We start from the raw sequence: 17,115 nt of genomic DNA on the forward strand, positions 1-17,115 counted from the left end.
CCCAAACCAATAAATATTCTTACCAATTTGCTCAGCTTGTTCATAAAAGTGTCATGGAATGCAATGCCAAAGGCTTTGCCCCTGTCAAGTTATAATAACCAGTGTATTCTATTCACAAGATCTATGGCCTTGTTCTACAAGAAAATAATTTGGTTTGACACGATCTGTTCTTGGTAAGTTCACAAAGGCTGCTACTTGTCTCCTTGTTATCTTCCAAGTGCTCTGAAATAACTTGTGTGTGTATCCCAGGTTGCTGTGGCATTTGCTGTCAAAGCAGCTGGGCTGTAATTCTGTCCCCCTCAATAAAAATGTTTGTCCTTTTCCAATCTCCTAGGGCTTCGGCCTTCCACACGGGTTGTCAAAGATAGTTGTTAATAACCAGCTTCAGCCAGTTCTCTAAACATCTTTTAGAACAAATCATCAAAACCAGACAATCTGAAAAGTTTTCTACTCTCTAGCCTGACCAATCTTTCCTTTTGCTCAAGCTCTTCTCCTGGCTGATGCTAACCATGTTGACCAGCTGCATGACCTTCATAACAAACAGGATGCCTGAAGAGGCTGGTTATGTAGTTCCCCTATTTCTTATTTGTTCTTGGTACCCCCAAAGGGTACCAAGTGGTGAAAGTCTGGTCTGTATCTGAGCCTTTTTAGTAGTAAGACAATATAGGTAAGTATTGGTAAAGATGGTTTCAAGGCTGACAGCTGCATAATGAATTCTGTTGATGTAAGAGCATGGCATTTGCAGAAAAGAACAACTTTAAAAATAAGCTAGTAAACTAACAGGGCAGGGCATAACATGGTGTTCTGAGTCAGACTGGACATAACTATTTAACATGAGTGTCCTTAGCGTTTTACAGAATATGTAAGCAATGTTGGCATTATAATTGCTATTTTCATAAGGAAATATTTAACTATACAACAGAAAATATTATGCTTACCGAATTAGCTAATGATTTTCCAAAATGGTCCATCTTTTTATGCACATTCATGTTCCAATAAGCATAGTTTAAATAATTTTATAGTCAGCTATCCACAAACAAACTACTAATCTTAGTATTCAGTAAGGATTCGAGCTCTCTGCCTCAGTTACGCTTGCTAGAATTTGAATTGTATTACCAGTCTAATAGCTTATTAGTGTGGCTTAGAAAAGCTACATTACAGCTTAACTCTTTATTTTGATGGAGAAGTACTCATCCTCTAGTGGCTTAGAGATTATTTTTTTTTTATATATCTGTTCTGATTAAATATTTAGTGAGGAACAAAAATCTCTGTGATTTCCTGAGAGGAATTTATATACTTTAAATGTCTCCCACAACAACAATGATCGTTTTTGATGAATTATTTTAAAAGCACTGTTAGCTACATTTTTCTTTACTATATGAGTTAATTTAGATGAGCCAGTTACTGTGCTGAACCTTTTCTGAACAGTGTCTGGACTGTGATTCTTTTCTGTTTCATGCTTTGGGTCAATGCAGTCATGTCCTTATGATAATTGCTTGCAGAGTGCAGAACTGACATTTTCCTCATCTCTCAGGTCTGCCTGCTTTAAAGTACCTCAGGAGTTTCACTATCTGCCAAAAGACTGGGGTCTTAATTCCATTTGAGAAATGTCATTGAAATTTTTGAGTCTCCCTCATGCAACTGGAGTCAGGTTTTCAAAATTTCCAGTGGTGTTCCCAATCCCATATCCAGCAGCTGCCAAAATTAAAGCTATAACCATTTGAAAGTCATTGCTGCAGTCACTGAAACTGTTACTGTTGAACATTAAAACGCATTTATTAAAAAGATATTCTACACATATTTATCTTTTTCCAAGCACATAGTTTCTAGTCCAGCAAATTCTATTACTACAACTGCTTGAATGATCCACACCGGAGTTTACCGAAATATTGAAGTACACATTTAAACATGTAAGCAGCCCACAGAATTCAGTCACAATACTCACCTCAAAAGAGGGATGTTCAGGTGCTTCACACGCTGGAACTTTTTGGCTGACACTTGTGGGTTTGTGAGGGCAATTTTTGACTATGGGAAGTTAGTTTAAGGCTATGGACAGAGGCAAAGTTTCAAAAAATATATGGTTCACTGCTAGAGGTGGATGAGAGGGAAACGTTGCTTTATTTTCACATGCACCTGAATAATTGGTATTTTTCTTTTAACTTGGGGCAGACTGGCAAACACCCTGCTCTCTGACAATGTGCATGGATTTATCTGCTTTCCTCCCTGGCTCTTGCATTTCTATTTATTTTGTTTTTCTCCAGTTTACTAAGCTGTTGGAAGCTTGCATATTTTCTTCCTCTTGTTCACTAACTTTGATATAGGAAATTGGTGGTAATCAATCATGCTGATTTGTTTGCTGCTGTCAACACTGAAAGGATATGCTGTTAGTTAAATGTATGCTGTTCAGGGAATCTGCAGTACAAGTAGAGGTGTTGATACAACTAGTACCAAGAGAGAGCTGCCAGCCCAGGTACAGAAACGTTCTTCGTTATGGGAATCATAAAATCTTGAAAATCATAAATCATGTTTTAAGACAAAATGCATACAGAAGTTAAACTCTTACATTGGGGAGCACAAAACCAGCATGCTGTGAAAATCCATGATGCTTGTTTTATCAGTGGCAGACAGACAATTCAAGAGCGGCAGTATTTCCCACATCTCCACCTATTCGTTCGGCTCACAGGAACGTCTGTCATCCTATGTATGTTTTATATATTTTTAGAACAATAAAATCAATCCATACCTCTACACAGTATAGATGTTTCACAAACAAAATGACTGCCAGATATTTAAGAAAGATCTTTCTCTAAAAGTTGCCAGAAAATTTATCTCAATAGCTACTGCACCTTTTACTAAAGAGCTGTACACGTAATTTGAAAAGAGACACTTCTGCAGCAAAGATGTACTTTTAAATACTCTTATAATGTTTTTATCACTACACTGTGTGATACTACAGCAAATATTACTCTACTTCATGAAATGAGAAATTAATCTTATGAAAAGATTGATCAGAACCCACCGTTCAGCAAATAATATACTGGCTAAAATCCTGCATATTTATACCAAGTTTGAATCAATTTCTAAGGAGCTTATTTGAGAAGTCTCTCAGAAAGCAGCACTACGAAGCAGACCTTGCAACTGACACAGCTGTAGCTTAAGGTATTTAAATCGTATTTTATAGATACAACAAAATAATTAAGAAATAATGTATCGTTTTGCCATTTACAATCTTCTGCTCGATTCTTAAGCCATGACTTAGTTTTTCAAATAATGACCTCATGTTCAAATAATGACTATACTATTTTCTTTTACATTATCATTTTCTATTTCAGCAGAAAAAAAAAAAATGTAGAATGTGTCATTCATACAGACAGCAATCTTTAGTCAAAGAAACAGAGCAAGTGTAAAGCACAGAATCTTAAATAATGTCAGAATTATCTTAAGACTTTGTCTTAGAATTTACATAGCTGTTTCAGCAATTCGAATGATGTGCTTAATACAACAGCTATCAGAAAAACTATGTGACCATGAGAACTTGAAGGAAGTACTGTATCTGAAGAAGAGCTTTTTTTATATCCAGTAGGTAAAATACTATATTTCTACGAATTTCAAGGCGCATAAGGCAGTGAACATGATATCTATATTCTGGTTGGCTGGAAAAACTTACACATTAGCAACTGTACAGAGGAGAAGGATAAATAAAATTCTGTAATTCTGTAAAAATATCAATAGATGTTTTAGCTAGAAAGAGCAAAAAATAAAAAAAGGCGAGAAGGTAACCTAGCCAGAGGTTTTAAGACTGAGCAGTAAACAAAAAGGTGACGCTTTTGCTTGGTTTGTGGTCAGAAAAGGCTGGCACCTGGGATTCTCAAGGCAGCAGCCAGCAGTAAAAATATCCTAAGCAGAGAACTGCATTTATTGTTTTAATTTCAACACAGAATTTCACAGCAAATACAAAACCAAATTTGTGTGTTTAGTTTTTGTTGTTGTGGTAGTTCGTCTGTTTGTTTGTTTGTTTTTTCCCTCATGCCATTATTCTTTAAAACCTTTTTTTTCAGCTATTTATTTCTCTTCAAGCTTTTCAATTTATTATTGCTTGGTAATATCACCCTTACTAGATTTGAAATTTACAGACAACTGCATCCTTTTTTATATCTGTGTTCTCTTACACCTCCTTTATAAGTAGCAGATTATGGCCTATATGAAAATTGTAAGCAATGAATGCTCTAGGTATATTTTTCTCAATAATTTAAATCATAATCTGAATTAATCTACTTTTATCAGTCACCCACTGGATCTAGTTTTACATTTTTCTTACAGACCAAGAAGCTACATGCTAGCAGAGTCATTTACATAGCATTTTTACTTCTGTAGGTGATTCTACACAAAGATCAACCCATTTGTTAACGTGCTTTTAGATGAACTGAACATCTTTTTGTCACTGTATTTACTAAGACTAAGGTGCTATATCTCACATAGACATTTCATGGCAATAGAAGTTGAACAATCACCATTTCTCCTTGTATAACCACTGCAAATACATGTTCTACATGCAGTTATCTCCCATTAACAATTATTGGCTTCTGAGGAAATAGGCAATACATTTAGCTTACCGTGGGCCTGTAAATGCTTCATAAGAAATAGGCCAAAAATTACATGGGCTTTTCCTTATACCATAAAAATCTTCAGAAATAAATGCCAAATGTCATGCATGTATAAGTTACAATCAGCAAATAAATATAATACCTGATGTGAAATATATTACTAATGCAAATATGAAGATTCTTAATTGCTTTCAGTAATTGCAGCAGGATAGGAACTGTGTGGTAGGTGTTCACTAGGTCAGTGGCTGTATTATGTCAACATGGCTGTATCACGTAGGCCCTGAATGTCTTTTGGGACTTGGGAACACAAAATCTAGACATCCTTAATCAGTGCCTTAGTACTAGAATCATTCAGTCTTTGAGATGATCAGAAAGAAAGTTATTTAGGTCATATCGTACCTCAACTCAAAAAGTCTGAGGGAGTGACTTGAATATGACAACCTGGCTTTTGTCAGGCTGATCCTATATAACACACTAGTGGGTGGAATTGTTCCCTTTAGTTTTAGTTCTGGGTGAATTATTAATTTGTTCCTGAAATTACTACAAAATTGTGGAAACCTACAGTACTAAAAACATTAAAGAATTTGCTTTCATCTTTATGGCTACACACTAGACAGCGTGTCACCAGCAGCGACAACTATTTGTGCTATCCAACAGTCTAGCATAAAAACAGAACATCAGCAAATTGTTCATTTTTTATCATCTTCATGCTTAGCTCCATAAGTGGCTAAAGGTCATGTTCTTACATGGTTTAATGAGTCAAAACTCAAAATAGGAAACACAGAACCATTCATTTATATTCCAGATTCAGCTTTACCCATTTTTTCTTTTTTTTGGATGCAAAGTGTTTGTGCGTCTCTTAGCTCTAAGGAAAGAAAGCATGCTTACAGTATTCTCCAGAGTAGAGGGGCCCTAGCACACAGGATTTTGTTCAAGTAATGAGAAACCAAAGTCATAAAGAGTTGGCATGCTGTCTCAAAAGATATATATCTAGTTATCTCAACATCTTGTGCACACGCTTTCAGTGTGTGCTACAGTGGTACAAACGACCTTTATCAGGCAGGCAGGCATTTTCGCACAGAGTGGTATCTCTGCAAATAAGCTCTTGGGAGGATGGGATGGCTGGTTTTGCAGAAGACAGTGTCGAGGTGTTGATCACTTTAATGCAAACTATTCTGTGCCTTTCATCAGAGATTATAAATTCTAGTGGGGTGGGGGGGGGAAAAGTGTAATTATGAAAAAACAACAAAAAACAACAAAAAACAACAGAGGAACAAAGTTACTGATACAAGCAAGTTTACTAAAGATTTTGAACAAAGATACATAAAGTGTGAATTTGAAAACCAAAGTGCTGTCTTTAATTGCATATAGAGCAAGGGATAAATTTCATGGTGCCTGGTTTTCCACTGTCACATGAATTTTCTTCCACACTCCATAGTCAAAAAAGATATTAAGTACTTATTACAAAAAAAGCATGTGGCAGAAATAATGTGTCATCCATGTGACAGCTTCAGCTACATGCATGGGTGCTGCAGCTCAGTCTCTCTGGCAAATAACACATTGCTTAGAAAAGCAGCAATATAGCGCACATCCATGCTGTGTACCATCTAGCAGCAAATGGAAAATATCTAATCCTTGTTGCTCTGAAGGGGAAAGTCATACACTGAAACAAAGCTCCAACAAATGAAAAGCAAGGCAAGCTCTGTAGAAGAGTGCTTAACTTGAATTTGTCAGTAAATTTCATAAACGGCATTGGGCAAGTAAGAAACCTGCACTGCACCAAAAATAATTTTACTTAATGAAAGGTGTGGATTTGCCCTTTGGAAAGCTGTTTTGCTGATATTGTGTAATAGAAAGCAAATATATCCAAAATTCCTTTACATCTTTTAAAGATGTATGACCATGATGTGAAGTGTAAAAGACATTGTTATGTAGAATTATATGTTATTCTCATCTTCACATTGATTCAGGTGTGAACAGATGCATTTTCATGATTAAGAATCAAATAGGGGGGGTCCCTAAAAGAAATAACAGAAAGAGCCATAATATCTTTGATAAGAATATTTATATGGACCACTAACTAGAACTGCCTAATTCCATTTGAAAATTATTAGAAAGCTAAAATTATTGCTATTAAATTATTTCTTAGATAAAAATCAAACTAAAGTTAAATAGACAGATTTTTTTTATTTTTTTTTTTTTTTTCCCCTCTCACAGAAGATGAAAAAGTAAATCCCTAGCAGCTGGTAATTTTTTGCTTCTATTTCCAGATTGAGTAACAGTTGTGAGATACTCTACCTGCAAGCATGTTCTGTTTGATTCTGTACACAGAAAGGACAAAAAAAGCTTCCCACTACAAAAAGCTTACCATGAAAGCACAAGAGGGGGCAAAGCCAGGCATTACAGAAAGACAACACAGCATGAAGGACACAATGAGACAACATCAACCATCACAACAAGCCATAAGCATAGATAGCAATTGTCACTTGGCGTGATCATGGCAAAGAAGCTTTTTGAAGACTCATCTTAAAGTTTTGGATGCAAGCTAAGAATACATACACATGCAAGATGAAGAACAGGAGAGGGAACAAAGGTTCTTTTTTTGAGCATTGAAAGACAAGAACTTTATAATTGGTGTGGTGGAGAGGACTTGTTAAGCAGAAAGCTTCACCATATTCAGATCCAGTATGGATGCAAGAACCTATTTTTGAGGCCAGACTGGCAGGGAGGATGGTTGTATTAAAAAATAAATAAATAAAAGTAAAGCTCTTGGAAGGATGATTAAAGCTATTAAACACCTGGACATCAGTGGTGTTACATCAAGACTATCAACTGTCAAGACCGGAATTAGATCAGAAATATCCTGCTCCAGCACAGTAGGATAAAACCTTTAAATCATTAGTATGAAGGTAGCAGGTGAACATGTCTGAGTGCAAGATTACTGAAGCATTAAAAACAGGAAACAATTTGTTTACAATTACAATGTTACAATTGTACAAGGTTGCAAAATGTTATAAAATGTTACAAAACTGTTACAAAAATAATGTTACAATTGTAACATTGAAAAATGTTACCATTACAGGGACAGTAATTGTAACATACAATATACGTAGCAACAACAACAACAGAAGATACACATAATGTATCTTACATTTATCTATATAAAGTTGGTACTGTACAGTCTCCCCCTATTTTATTTCTAATACCACTTCCAGATTCAAGTTGAAGTATTTGTTGTAAAGCTGTCTACTCTGCCTACCTAATGCAACTTCTCTTGTACATTACTGTAACTTTACTTTTGAAAGAGGTAGACATATCTAACAGATCAACACTGCTGGAGAAGAGGCAGATAGCTATTGAGTTAATGCCAACTTTGTCAGGTCATGGAGCACGTATGTTCCTCCTGTAACATGCTGTCTTTCTAGCTTTAACTCCCATCATCATTTTTTCACTGGCATTCTTAAGACAAACATTTTTCTATGAATCTGCATTAACAAAGATTGCTTGGTGAATCCAAAAATACCTCTAACCAAATAATTGATACATAAAATGAGATCCTATTTGATCTCAACTAATTGGTAGCTTCTTGCTACAGCTTTTTCTGTTTACACTGCTATGGATATGCAGGACTTATGTCAACTTAAAATCAGGCATCTCACAGCTGTCAAAAACAATACCAAATTTTACTATACAATGGTCTCAGAAAAACAGGCATCTGATATCAAACAGCATCTTCTTCTCTGTTCCTTTGCCCATATGTACTGTGAATACACACACACGTACCAAGTGCAGTTCTGGTGTCCTCAACACAAGACAGACATGGAGCTGTTGGAGCAAGTACAGAGGAGGGCCATGAGGATGATCAGGGGGCTGGAGCACCTCCCATAAGAAGACAGGCTGAGAAAGTTGGGGCTGTTCAGCCTGGAGAAGAGAAGGCTGCGTGGAGACCTCATAGCAGCCTTCCAGTATCTGAAGGGGGCCTACAAGGATGCTGGAGAGGGACTCTTCCCTAGGGACTGTAGCGATAGGACAAGGGGCAACAGGTTCAAACTAAACCAGGGGAAGTTCAGGTTAGATATAAGGAAGTTGTTCTTTACTGTGAGGGTGGTGAGGCACTGGAACAGGTTGCCCAAAGAAGTGGTAAATGCTCCATCCCTGGCAGTGTTCAAGGCCAGGCTGGACAGAGCCTTGGGTGACACGGTCTAGGGTGAGGCATCCCTGTCCATGGCAGGGAGGTTGGAACTAGATGATCTTAAGGTCCTTTCCAACCTAAACCATTCTATGATTCTACGATTTCACAGGATCAAGGGTAAATTAATCTGTTTGTAAACTGCACAGGGAGCTTTTGGTAGACCATGTATTTTGCAGGTACGTATCAGTAAATATTTGCAAGAACACAATAAGGCATAATTATATAACATGATCATAGATATCTTGAGCACTTCAGCTTTTCCCTGTCTTTAGAATTTCACATTTCTAATTCTACCTAATTTTTCAATTTTCAGGATATTATTTTTGGTTAATACCTGTGAGAACTGCTCTTTCTAGAAAATCCTGTACATGGAATTATGGTGTCTCTCCATACTTGCTGTCAAATCATGTTAACTACTTACTCTGGAAGAAATTGGAAATGACCAGCTACCTGCTGGCATAGAAGTGAACACAGGGAAATGTTACTTCACTCACTATTAAAACCAGAAATAGGATGCCAGAAAAACTTTTAAAAGTTGAAATCCTTTTAAGAAAAGTAGAAGTAACTAAGGCCTGTAATTTTCAGTCAGTTGAAGCAGAGTTCTCTGAAGTGGAGACTACTCACAATCTGCAGTTGCAGCAAAGATCCTTGTAATTGGCATTCATTGTATCAGATAATTTAGAAAACCTTTCTCTCTGCATATAAATTTCTCCCATTGAACTTATTTAAATTAATAGGACTGATATAGCACAAAATAGTGCAAGACTATTCAAGATGCATACCAACTTTTTTTGATTCCAAGTCATCAGTAACTGCCTGCATGCAGTTTTGATTTTAAATTCTAAAGATAGCTAATTTTAGAATTGCAACATATTTTAGTAAAACAAACAGATTTACAGAGTTGAGTCTTGAAAAACCCAGAGAGACTGCACAAGCTTTCCACTGGGGATGTGAAGCAAAGGGAATTAATCCCTTCCCTTGATCTATCAGCTCTGCTCCTGGTGATGCAGCATAGGATGCTGTTGCCATCCGTTGCTGCCACGCCACACTGCTGACCTGTGTTCAGCCCTTTCCAGTAGAGCAGCTCTCAAGCCAGTTTCTCCCTTTACCTCTAATTTCTGGTCTAGCAGAAGTAGCTGATACTGCTGGCCATAAGATGGAAATCACAATCTTAGAATGTTATTAAATGTGGAAAAATTTTGCTTTTTGGTAACCATTTTGAAGCAACTTTTCCCTCCCTTTTTGAATAGCATTTATACTTTTAGTGGCCCAGAACAAGGTTTGCTCCTTTGCATACCAAAGAAGTATCAAAACTGTGGGAAACCTTGCTGAATGATTAGTAACATCAATACGTCCAGTATACTAAGCTACAAATTGAAGGCATAAAGGCTAAATACTGCCATTTGTTTGGGAAGCATTGTGCGGATTATGGGAAACACCGGCTTCAGGGGAAAAAAGAAAATATCCAGTAAGAAATTTTCATTGTTTGGCCAGTGTCTCAACAACTTCGGTACGTGGAAATAATAACCTGCGAAAAAAGGTTGGAGGAAAAGGCTGGGAGATACAGTGCCACCTCCTAGATTAGCTAACTATTTCTGGATCATTGCTTCAATCGCCTGCCAGCCAGAGGCTTTTGCATACACAAAGGCCTAAGGACACAACTGCATACCTCAGATAGTAGCTAAAGGGAGAATAAAGTCACATACGTGATATTCGCCCTAAATATTCTGTTTCCTATCAAGTAGCTCTCGGGCCTCCTACACCAGGCAAAATTTCACTGAATTCTGTTTTTAGTCTGATGACCCATTTCACTAACTCACTACAAAGCATCAGTGAAGGTTGCTTTCTTCCCTGAAAGCACAGGGTCTATTTTATCAAAGATCTATGAAACGTACCCTGGATCTATCAGAAATGATTACACTAAATACTCTCACTCTCAATATTTAACCTCATCCACTATACGAAACAGACAAGAGACCATAGGAATAGAGGGGAACCAAAGAATAGGAGGATAGGAACAGTGATGAAGCAGGAATCAGTAATGTCTAGCTCAAGTCAAATACCACAAAAATAGTTGAATACTGTTAGCCATTTGCCATAACTTCTGCTGCTAATTTGTTGTAGCAGTTTTCCCTCCTGAAGCAAAGGTCAAAAAAATATCCTTGGTTTTCCCTTCTTGTAGGATCCCACCACCCAGGATAGTTAAAAGCAGGTAGCAGCTACGAGTACTTTATAGACAGTTCATGAAATCCCATCTTTTCTGTCTACCTTTCAGTTGTATACTTGGGGAAATAATTTGGGAAACAGCTATTGAGATTGAATAACTACATTATTTTTAAGTATCTCCATAGCATCCACCTGCTTTGGCTTTCAGTATGTAAGAATATATTGTTTAAGCTTACTTTTACAAAGAGAAACCTCCTTCCACCCCTTTCTGCTCCCAGACAACATTTTCCCCCAAGCTTATCTATCTCTTTCTTTAATGGGGTCTTAGCAACAGCCACAGCCTAAGAGTAAAGGGGGACTTGGGCGGGGACAGGACAGACAAGACCAAAGGAAAACAAAAAAGGAAAGCAAAAAACCCACAACAATTTGTTGCTTTACCCCAACATGCTGCATACGGACTGGACAGTTTCCTTTTGACTACAAGGAGTCACGGAGTTGGGAATTCCAGCTTCCTTTTGTGTGTGTGAGAGGAGGGGGAGTGCACTTTCACCTCTATTACTCCTTTTAGGGTTCTTTGGGATTTTGGGTTGGTTGATTTGTTTGTGTGGCTTTTTTGTTTGTTTTCCTGTTTGATTCAAGTTTCCAGATGTTGCTGCCACACAAGAACTAGAACTATCTGGAATTTTAATCGAGTGCCTTGAAGATATTGGATCTATCTTCACTGTTTCCCCTCCACTTAGTTCTCCTGTTTACAGGTCAAGCCTTCATGATTCCCCTGATACACACAGCAAAGAGGCTCAAGTCCTGTTCCTCCTGCACCCCCAAAGCAGCTTGATGTGTGATCAATACAGGCACATCTCAGCACCAGGAGACAAGAACATAGTATTCCCATCTTCTACCCCAGTCCACTGAAGCAGTTATTCCTTGAGCCATTCACTGTCAGTCCCAGGCTATGATGGAATTTGTTTCCTATCTGCTGTATAAACCTGCATTAATGTTAAACCTGCATTGTTAAAAGGTGTGTGACAGTGCAGCTTATGCTAGTGCACTGGGGTGGGATGATGACTCCTACTCCTGGGGCTACCAACTATAGCCATCTGAGAAAAGCTATTAAAAACACAATGCAGTAGGAAAGACAAAGCAAGTCAAGAGTACACAGCTGTGAAATTCCTGCAAGATCAGAGGAGAGATCACATGGAGAGGTTTTCCAGTTCAAGCTATCAAGAGACTAGGAACATAAAGTATGAGAAAGAGCATGACAAACCCTGAAAACACTCAAGTACAAGATTTTGCCCCCCTTCCAAATTTTTTATTGTAACCCATTAGCCAAGCTTTTTATTTCTCTCCATTCTGCCAAAAGCTTTAGCTATAGAGAAGCATTCTAGCTAGGGGGAGGCAGGTTGACACTAAAAACAAGGCATTATCCCTGAAGTCAGGTAGACTAACATCTTGTTAAAGCCCTCTACAGAGGTACAGGTTTCTCTGACAACGGGAACTGTGATACCAGTGTATTTGAAGACAGGTTGACAAAACAGGTGGGACAGGGCCCAGAAACTCTACAGATGACAGCTCCACCTCCAGCAGTGGCCAGAAAAGAGGGCACAAGTGATACAGGCCTTTGGAATTTCATCAGTCCCCGCCCTTAGGTGCCCACCTTCTCAGCAGAGGATTGCTCACTAAGGGAGAGGAGATAGGAAAAAAAAAAAAAAAAACCCACCACCAAACCATAAGGTTGAGGGGAAAGGAGAAACAATCCAGGCAATTTAATTATGCAAGCAGCCTGCATATGAAAATTGGAATAGCTGGTTAAAAGTTAGGCAATGGGCATGGGAATTTCACACATACTTGGAATTAATTCTTGTGCATGTGCCTACAAAATATGAAGCAGCACTACAAATTAGTAATTTGTCAGATGTGATACTGCTCAAACGTTCCCTATAAAAGAGATTTTTTTTTATAAAGCAAAACCTAACAAAAAAACTCACTGCACAAATTCAGTAGCAGCTATCAGTGCTTGGATGGCACTTCTTTCCGCAATTTTCTGCTGCTCTTGTTAATTTAGAAGGACATAAAACTCATCCAAAATAGTAACTGATGGCTGGTGTTCTCTAAAACCAGGTGAACTTACCATGTTAAAATAAGCCTCTATTTTCAAAAATAGGACTTCTTGTACCTTTGTCTACTTTATAGGGTATAACAAAAGCAGTTCAGTGCTAAGCCCAACATTCTTCTGAGGGCTACATAGTCCTGAACAGGCATCTGCACACACCCATGATGGATTTTAGTGAGATTTTCCTTTAATCCAAAGTTCCTGAAAAGGAGGAATTCCCGAGGTCTTGCCCCACCCCTCCACTTGTTCTCAACTACTCTTAGATACCACATTTCTGGTTTTAGTGAAATATTGCAGTCATGCGAACCGTGACTCTTCGATTTATTCTTACCATTATCTTTTAAGCCAGACTGCTCTTCTAATACATTAAAAACTTGGTAGGAAAAAAAAAAAAAACAAACCCAAAGTGCCACCCAAAAGGCTTTCATTCATTTTTCAGGCCAACTACATCCTTAGTCTGTGCTGAAAATGACAACCAGCACAACAAAAATTGTCACCACAGGTATTTGCTTTTTCCTTCCTTTTTAAACAGGTAACCAACAACTTATTTCCCCCACTGGAACAGTTACACAATGGCTCTATATCAAATTTGAAAGCTCCTCAAAATTTCAAAGTCGATCAAAGCCAGATTCTAGAGGGAGACAACATGGGTAAAAAAAAATATCAATACACATGATATTTTAATACAAAATATTAGCTTTTTTCTTTTCTTTTTACACAAGTCAGGTTTTCTTTAAAATATAGAACCTTAAAAAAATGAACAAATTGCTATCCACACACTATAAACACTTTTTTGTGCTCAGTTTGATCAAGTTATCAGAACAATTTAAACACCAGTCCATAGTTTAAACACTGCCTTGAAGTTTTATGAAAACTATGCCGCACTGTGCACTACCATTATTATATGTACAGTGTGAAGCGCCTTCTTTCAGTTTTAATACGGTAGTAGAAACTGTTCAGTTATCAAGTTCTTTGTGCAAGGATTTCACATTCTACTCATGCTCATGACAGGTTTGCATTACATTTCAGTGGCACTGGTACGAGCAACCACATGTAATTCTGTGAATGTTCACTGGAAGAATGTCCATTACATATTCTGGAAGTTCAAGTTCTTCAGCTAGATAAAAGAAAACTTGTTAGTTTAGGGGAAATACTAGCCTGATTAGTCAGAATTTAACAATTTCTAAGCACTGACATGAATTTTGATTTCTCAAAGTTGAATAAAAGTAATTAACTATCACATTTTCATAGAGATTAACTAGACAGCCGGTACATCTCAGGAGTATTTGTAATAGCCCATTTTTTGAACCCACAGAAAGAAAAAAATTTCCCTCTGAGTTGGAGGTCTTAAAAGGTCTTGTTTTAGTAGTAAATCATCCACAAGTTGCAGGCTGTTAGCCAAGTAGATTTAGGATGATTTACTTGCATTACAGTAATTTACACAATTGAACTTTATGCATACAGTACAAAACTATGAACAAAAAGGTGAAGCAAACTTTTTTATTTATATTCAGGTAAAAACATTAACCTGATGAAGTAAATTATTGCAGATTTGAGAAATCAGCACATAAAACAGTTGGACAGAGAATTGCTTACAGGTGCTTTATCTGTGTCAAAAGACAAAGGCTGAACTGTTTGTTCCAAGCTAGCGCGGGGGGGGGGAGGGGAGGGGGGGAGAAGAAAACAAACAAACAAAAAAAACCAAAAAAACAAACAAACAAAAAAACCCAAAAAAAGAAAAAAAAAAAAGAAAAAACTACAAAAGTAACCAGGAACTTAGATCAAGAACAAGAAAACTGTTTACTTAAAGAGGGAATGAAACAACTAATTTGTCTTTTAAAAAACTTTACATCAATTCAAAATGCTCTGGCCTTTACCACAATACACACTGGCCAGCCCAAGCTGTTGGACTTCAACTACACGAAAGAAATAATTCTTCCTAGCCTCTAGTAAGAGGCTTTTGATGCCTGAATCACTGTGTAAACAGCTTTAGAGCGTCGACTCGTAAAGACTGTCACCATTTTATCCTACCACTACAGTAAAACTATGCTATAAGAAAGGTTCTACCTAGTTACAAAGGCTGAATTATATTGACAATATATATTTGATTTCAGTAAAATTTAAATTATCTTAATCAGAGAAAGAGGCATGGAGCAGTTAAATGCCCATGCTAACCAAAACATAACAATTGTTGAATGTTGCACACAAAAAGAACCAAGTGAATTGCACATCAGACAATACATGAGGATGGGTAAAATTAGAGGCAGGTGAGGGTACACAGAACTAGTCTACTAAACTAGATTTGTCAAATACATGGTGTATTTAATTTCTGTACTTATGTACAAAAGTTGTCTTTGGAGGAAAAACTTCAGACTTAGCTAGATGGATACACACAGCCCAGTATTAAACTGCACAGCGACATTTATTGTTCCAGCCTGGAAAAACATCCCTTTTTAAATTTCACACAGCAAAGCAAGTTAAAAACTTCACTCATCAAATAAATGATAATTTAAACAAGAACTTGCTAAAGAAACCTTGTCACAACAACTTTAGGGCCGGATCACTTTAGTCCATAGGGGCCTTTAATGAATATCAACCAAGTGTCTTTGTTTATAATCTGCAAGCCGTTTTTCTACAACAAGAAGGCGTAACACGTTTCCTTGACTCAGGTGATATATTTAGAAAAGAATCATGAGTTTTTCTTTTGCTGTAACAGGCAGACATTGTATTTTTATTGTGATCAGGAAAGATGGAATGACTGCTGCCCTTCTCTTGCAGCTATCAAGAGTTTTTCACGCATTATCTCAATAGTAGAATAGTCCGGCAATTTGAGATAGTTCACACAAGTCATTACTGAGGGTAAGAAATCATCCGGATTCTCTGTAGACTCAAATGTCTTGCGTACAATTGTTAATGGAGGATTCAAACTTCGAAAGCCTGTCAATGAGAAAAAACATTCAGAATAAGGTTGCTCCTCTTGAAAACACACAGTTAACATTGTAGACATCTACCAGTGACAGAAGCATGCATCTCATAACTGACTTTTTCAGCTCCATTTTTAAAGTTCAGAATATGGCTTTATAAGGGTATGTAGAAAGGTAAAAAAAAAAACATACCTGAAGTCCTGTCTGTACACTAGTTTTCCAAGATGAATTGAAAAGACCCCAAACAAATAAGCTAGATTTACTTTTGTGTTCTGTACATGTAAAAAACCCTATTCTAAACAATAGTATTTTTAAGAGTTGGTTGGTTTCACACACATTTTCCAAGATTCTCAGAAGTTATCTATGGCTGTGGTACCTTATTTATTTCACTCCAGACCCTCAGCTCTGTCTGCACCATGTCTCCCCTCCTCCGAAAAAAAATAAAACCAAAAAAAAAAAAAAAAACAAAAAAAAAACCCCACACAAACCAAAAAAAAACAACCAAAAAAATAAAAAAAAAAAAAACCAAAACACACCCACCACCAAAAAGCAACATTTTCTCCCAAACCCCAAAGAACGCAAGTAGTGGAGCATACGCATAAATTCTGGTTTTACTTGCAAAGTATTTAGCTGAGCTTACAGCAAATTGTGTATTCTATAATGGTCCCTAGCAAAGACAGCAAATTCCTCAGTTTTCCTCACTTCATTTCACCTAATTTCTGAAATTCAAAAGGGAGAGAAATTAAAAGTTTACCACTACACTAGCATAGTCTCCTTTCTACAAAGGAGACTGTTTCTAGGTAGCAATGCATCATTTTGTTTGTTGTCATAACCTGATGCACCTCTAGCCAAGGAATACAGTACTACAGGGTTGGTTTTTTGTTTTGGGGTTTTTTTGGGTTTTGGGGGGAAGAGGGGTTGGGTTTTGTTGTTGTTTGAGTTTTGTTGGAGTTTTTTTGTTTTTTGTTTTTTTGGTTTTTGTTTTGTTGTTTTTTTTTTTTTTTTAATTTTGAACTATGTTTTTCCCTTCAACAGGTTATATGGTAACATAAAATTAAACCTGAACAGAGTCAACTGAATGAAGTGTCATATGAGTAATGCAAAGTTGATGAGAATTCT

The 17,115-nt window shown here is 37.1% G+C and overlaps 1 protein-coding gene across 14 annotated transcripts in view; it reads right to left on the reverse strand.

Annotated features, from left to right (window-relative positions):
- Positions 1-14,558: 14,558 nt before the first annotated feature.
- The window catches only part of TRIP12 (thyroid hormone receptor interactor 12), an 80,618-nt gene continuing 78,061 nt past the window's right edge, over positions 14,559-17,115 (reverse strand). For 12 of the 14 annotated variants that reach the window (XM_030494683.2, XM_030494685.2, XM_030494675.2 and 9 more), the window contains one exon: positions 14,854-16,009. In XM_030494683.2, the coding sequence (XP_030350543.1) occupies positions 15,813-16,009 (197 nt within the window). In that variant the 3' untranslated portion in view covers positions 14,854-15,812. Of the gene's footprint in view, positions 16,010-17,115 lie in introns of all 14 variants that reach the window. The other 2 variants (XM_030494681.1, XM_030494672.1) reach the window with 1 other exon arrangement.

This window comes from Strigops habroptila, chromosome 8 (assembly GCF_004027225.2).
Source record: "Strigops habroptila isolate Jane chromosome 8, bStrHab1.2.pri, whole genome shotgun sequence".
Taxonomy (NCBI): Eukaryota; Metazoa; Chordata; class Aves; order Psittaciformes; family Psittacidae; genus Strigops; species Strigops habroptila.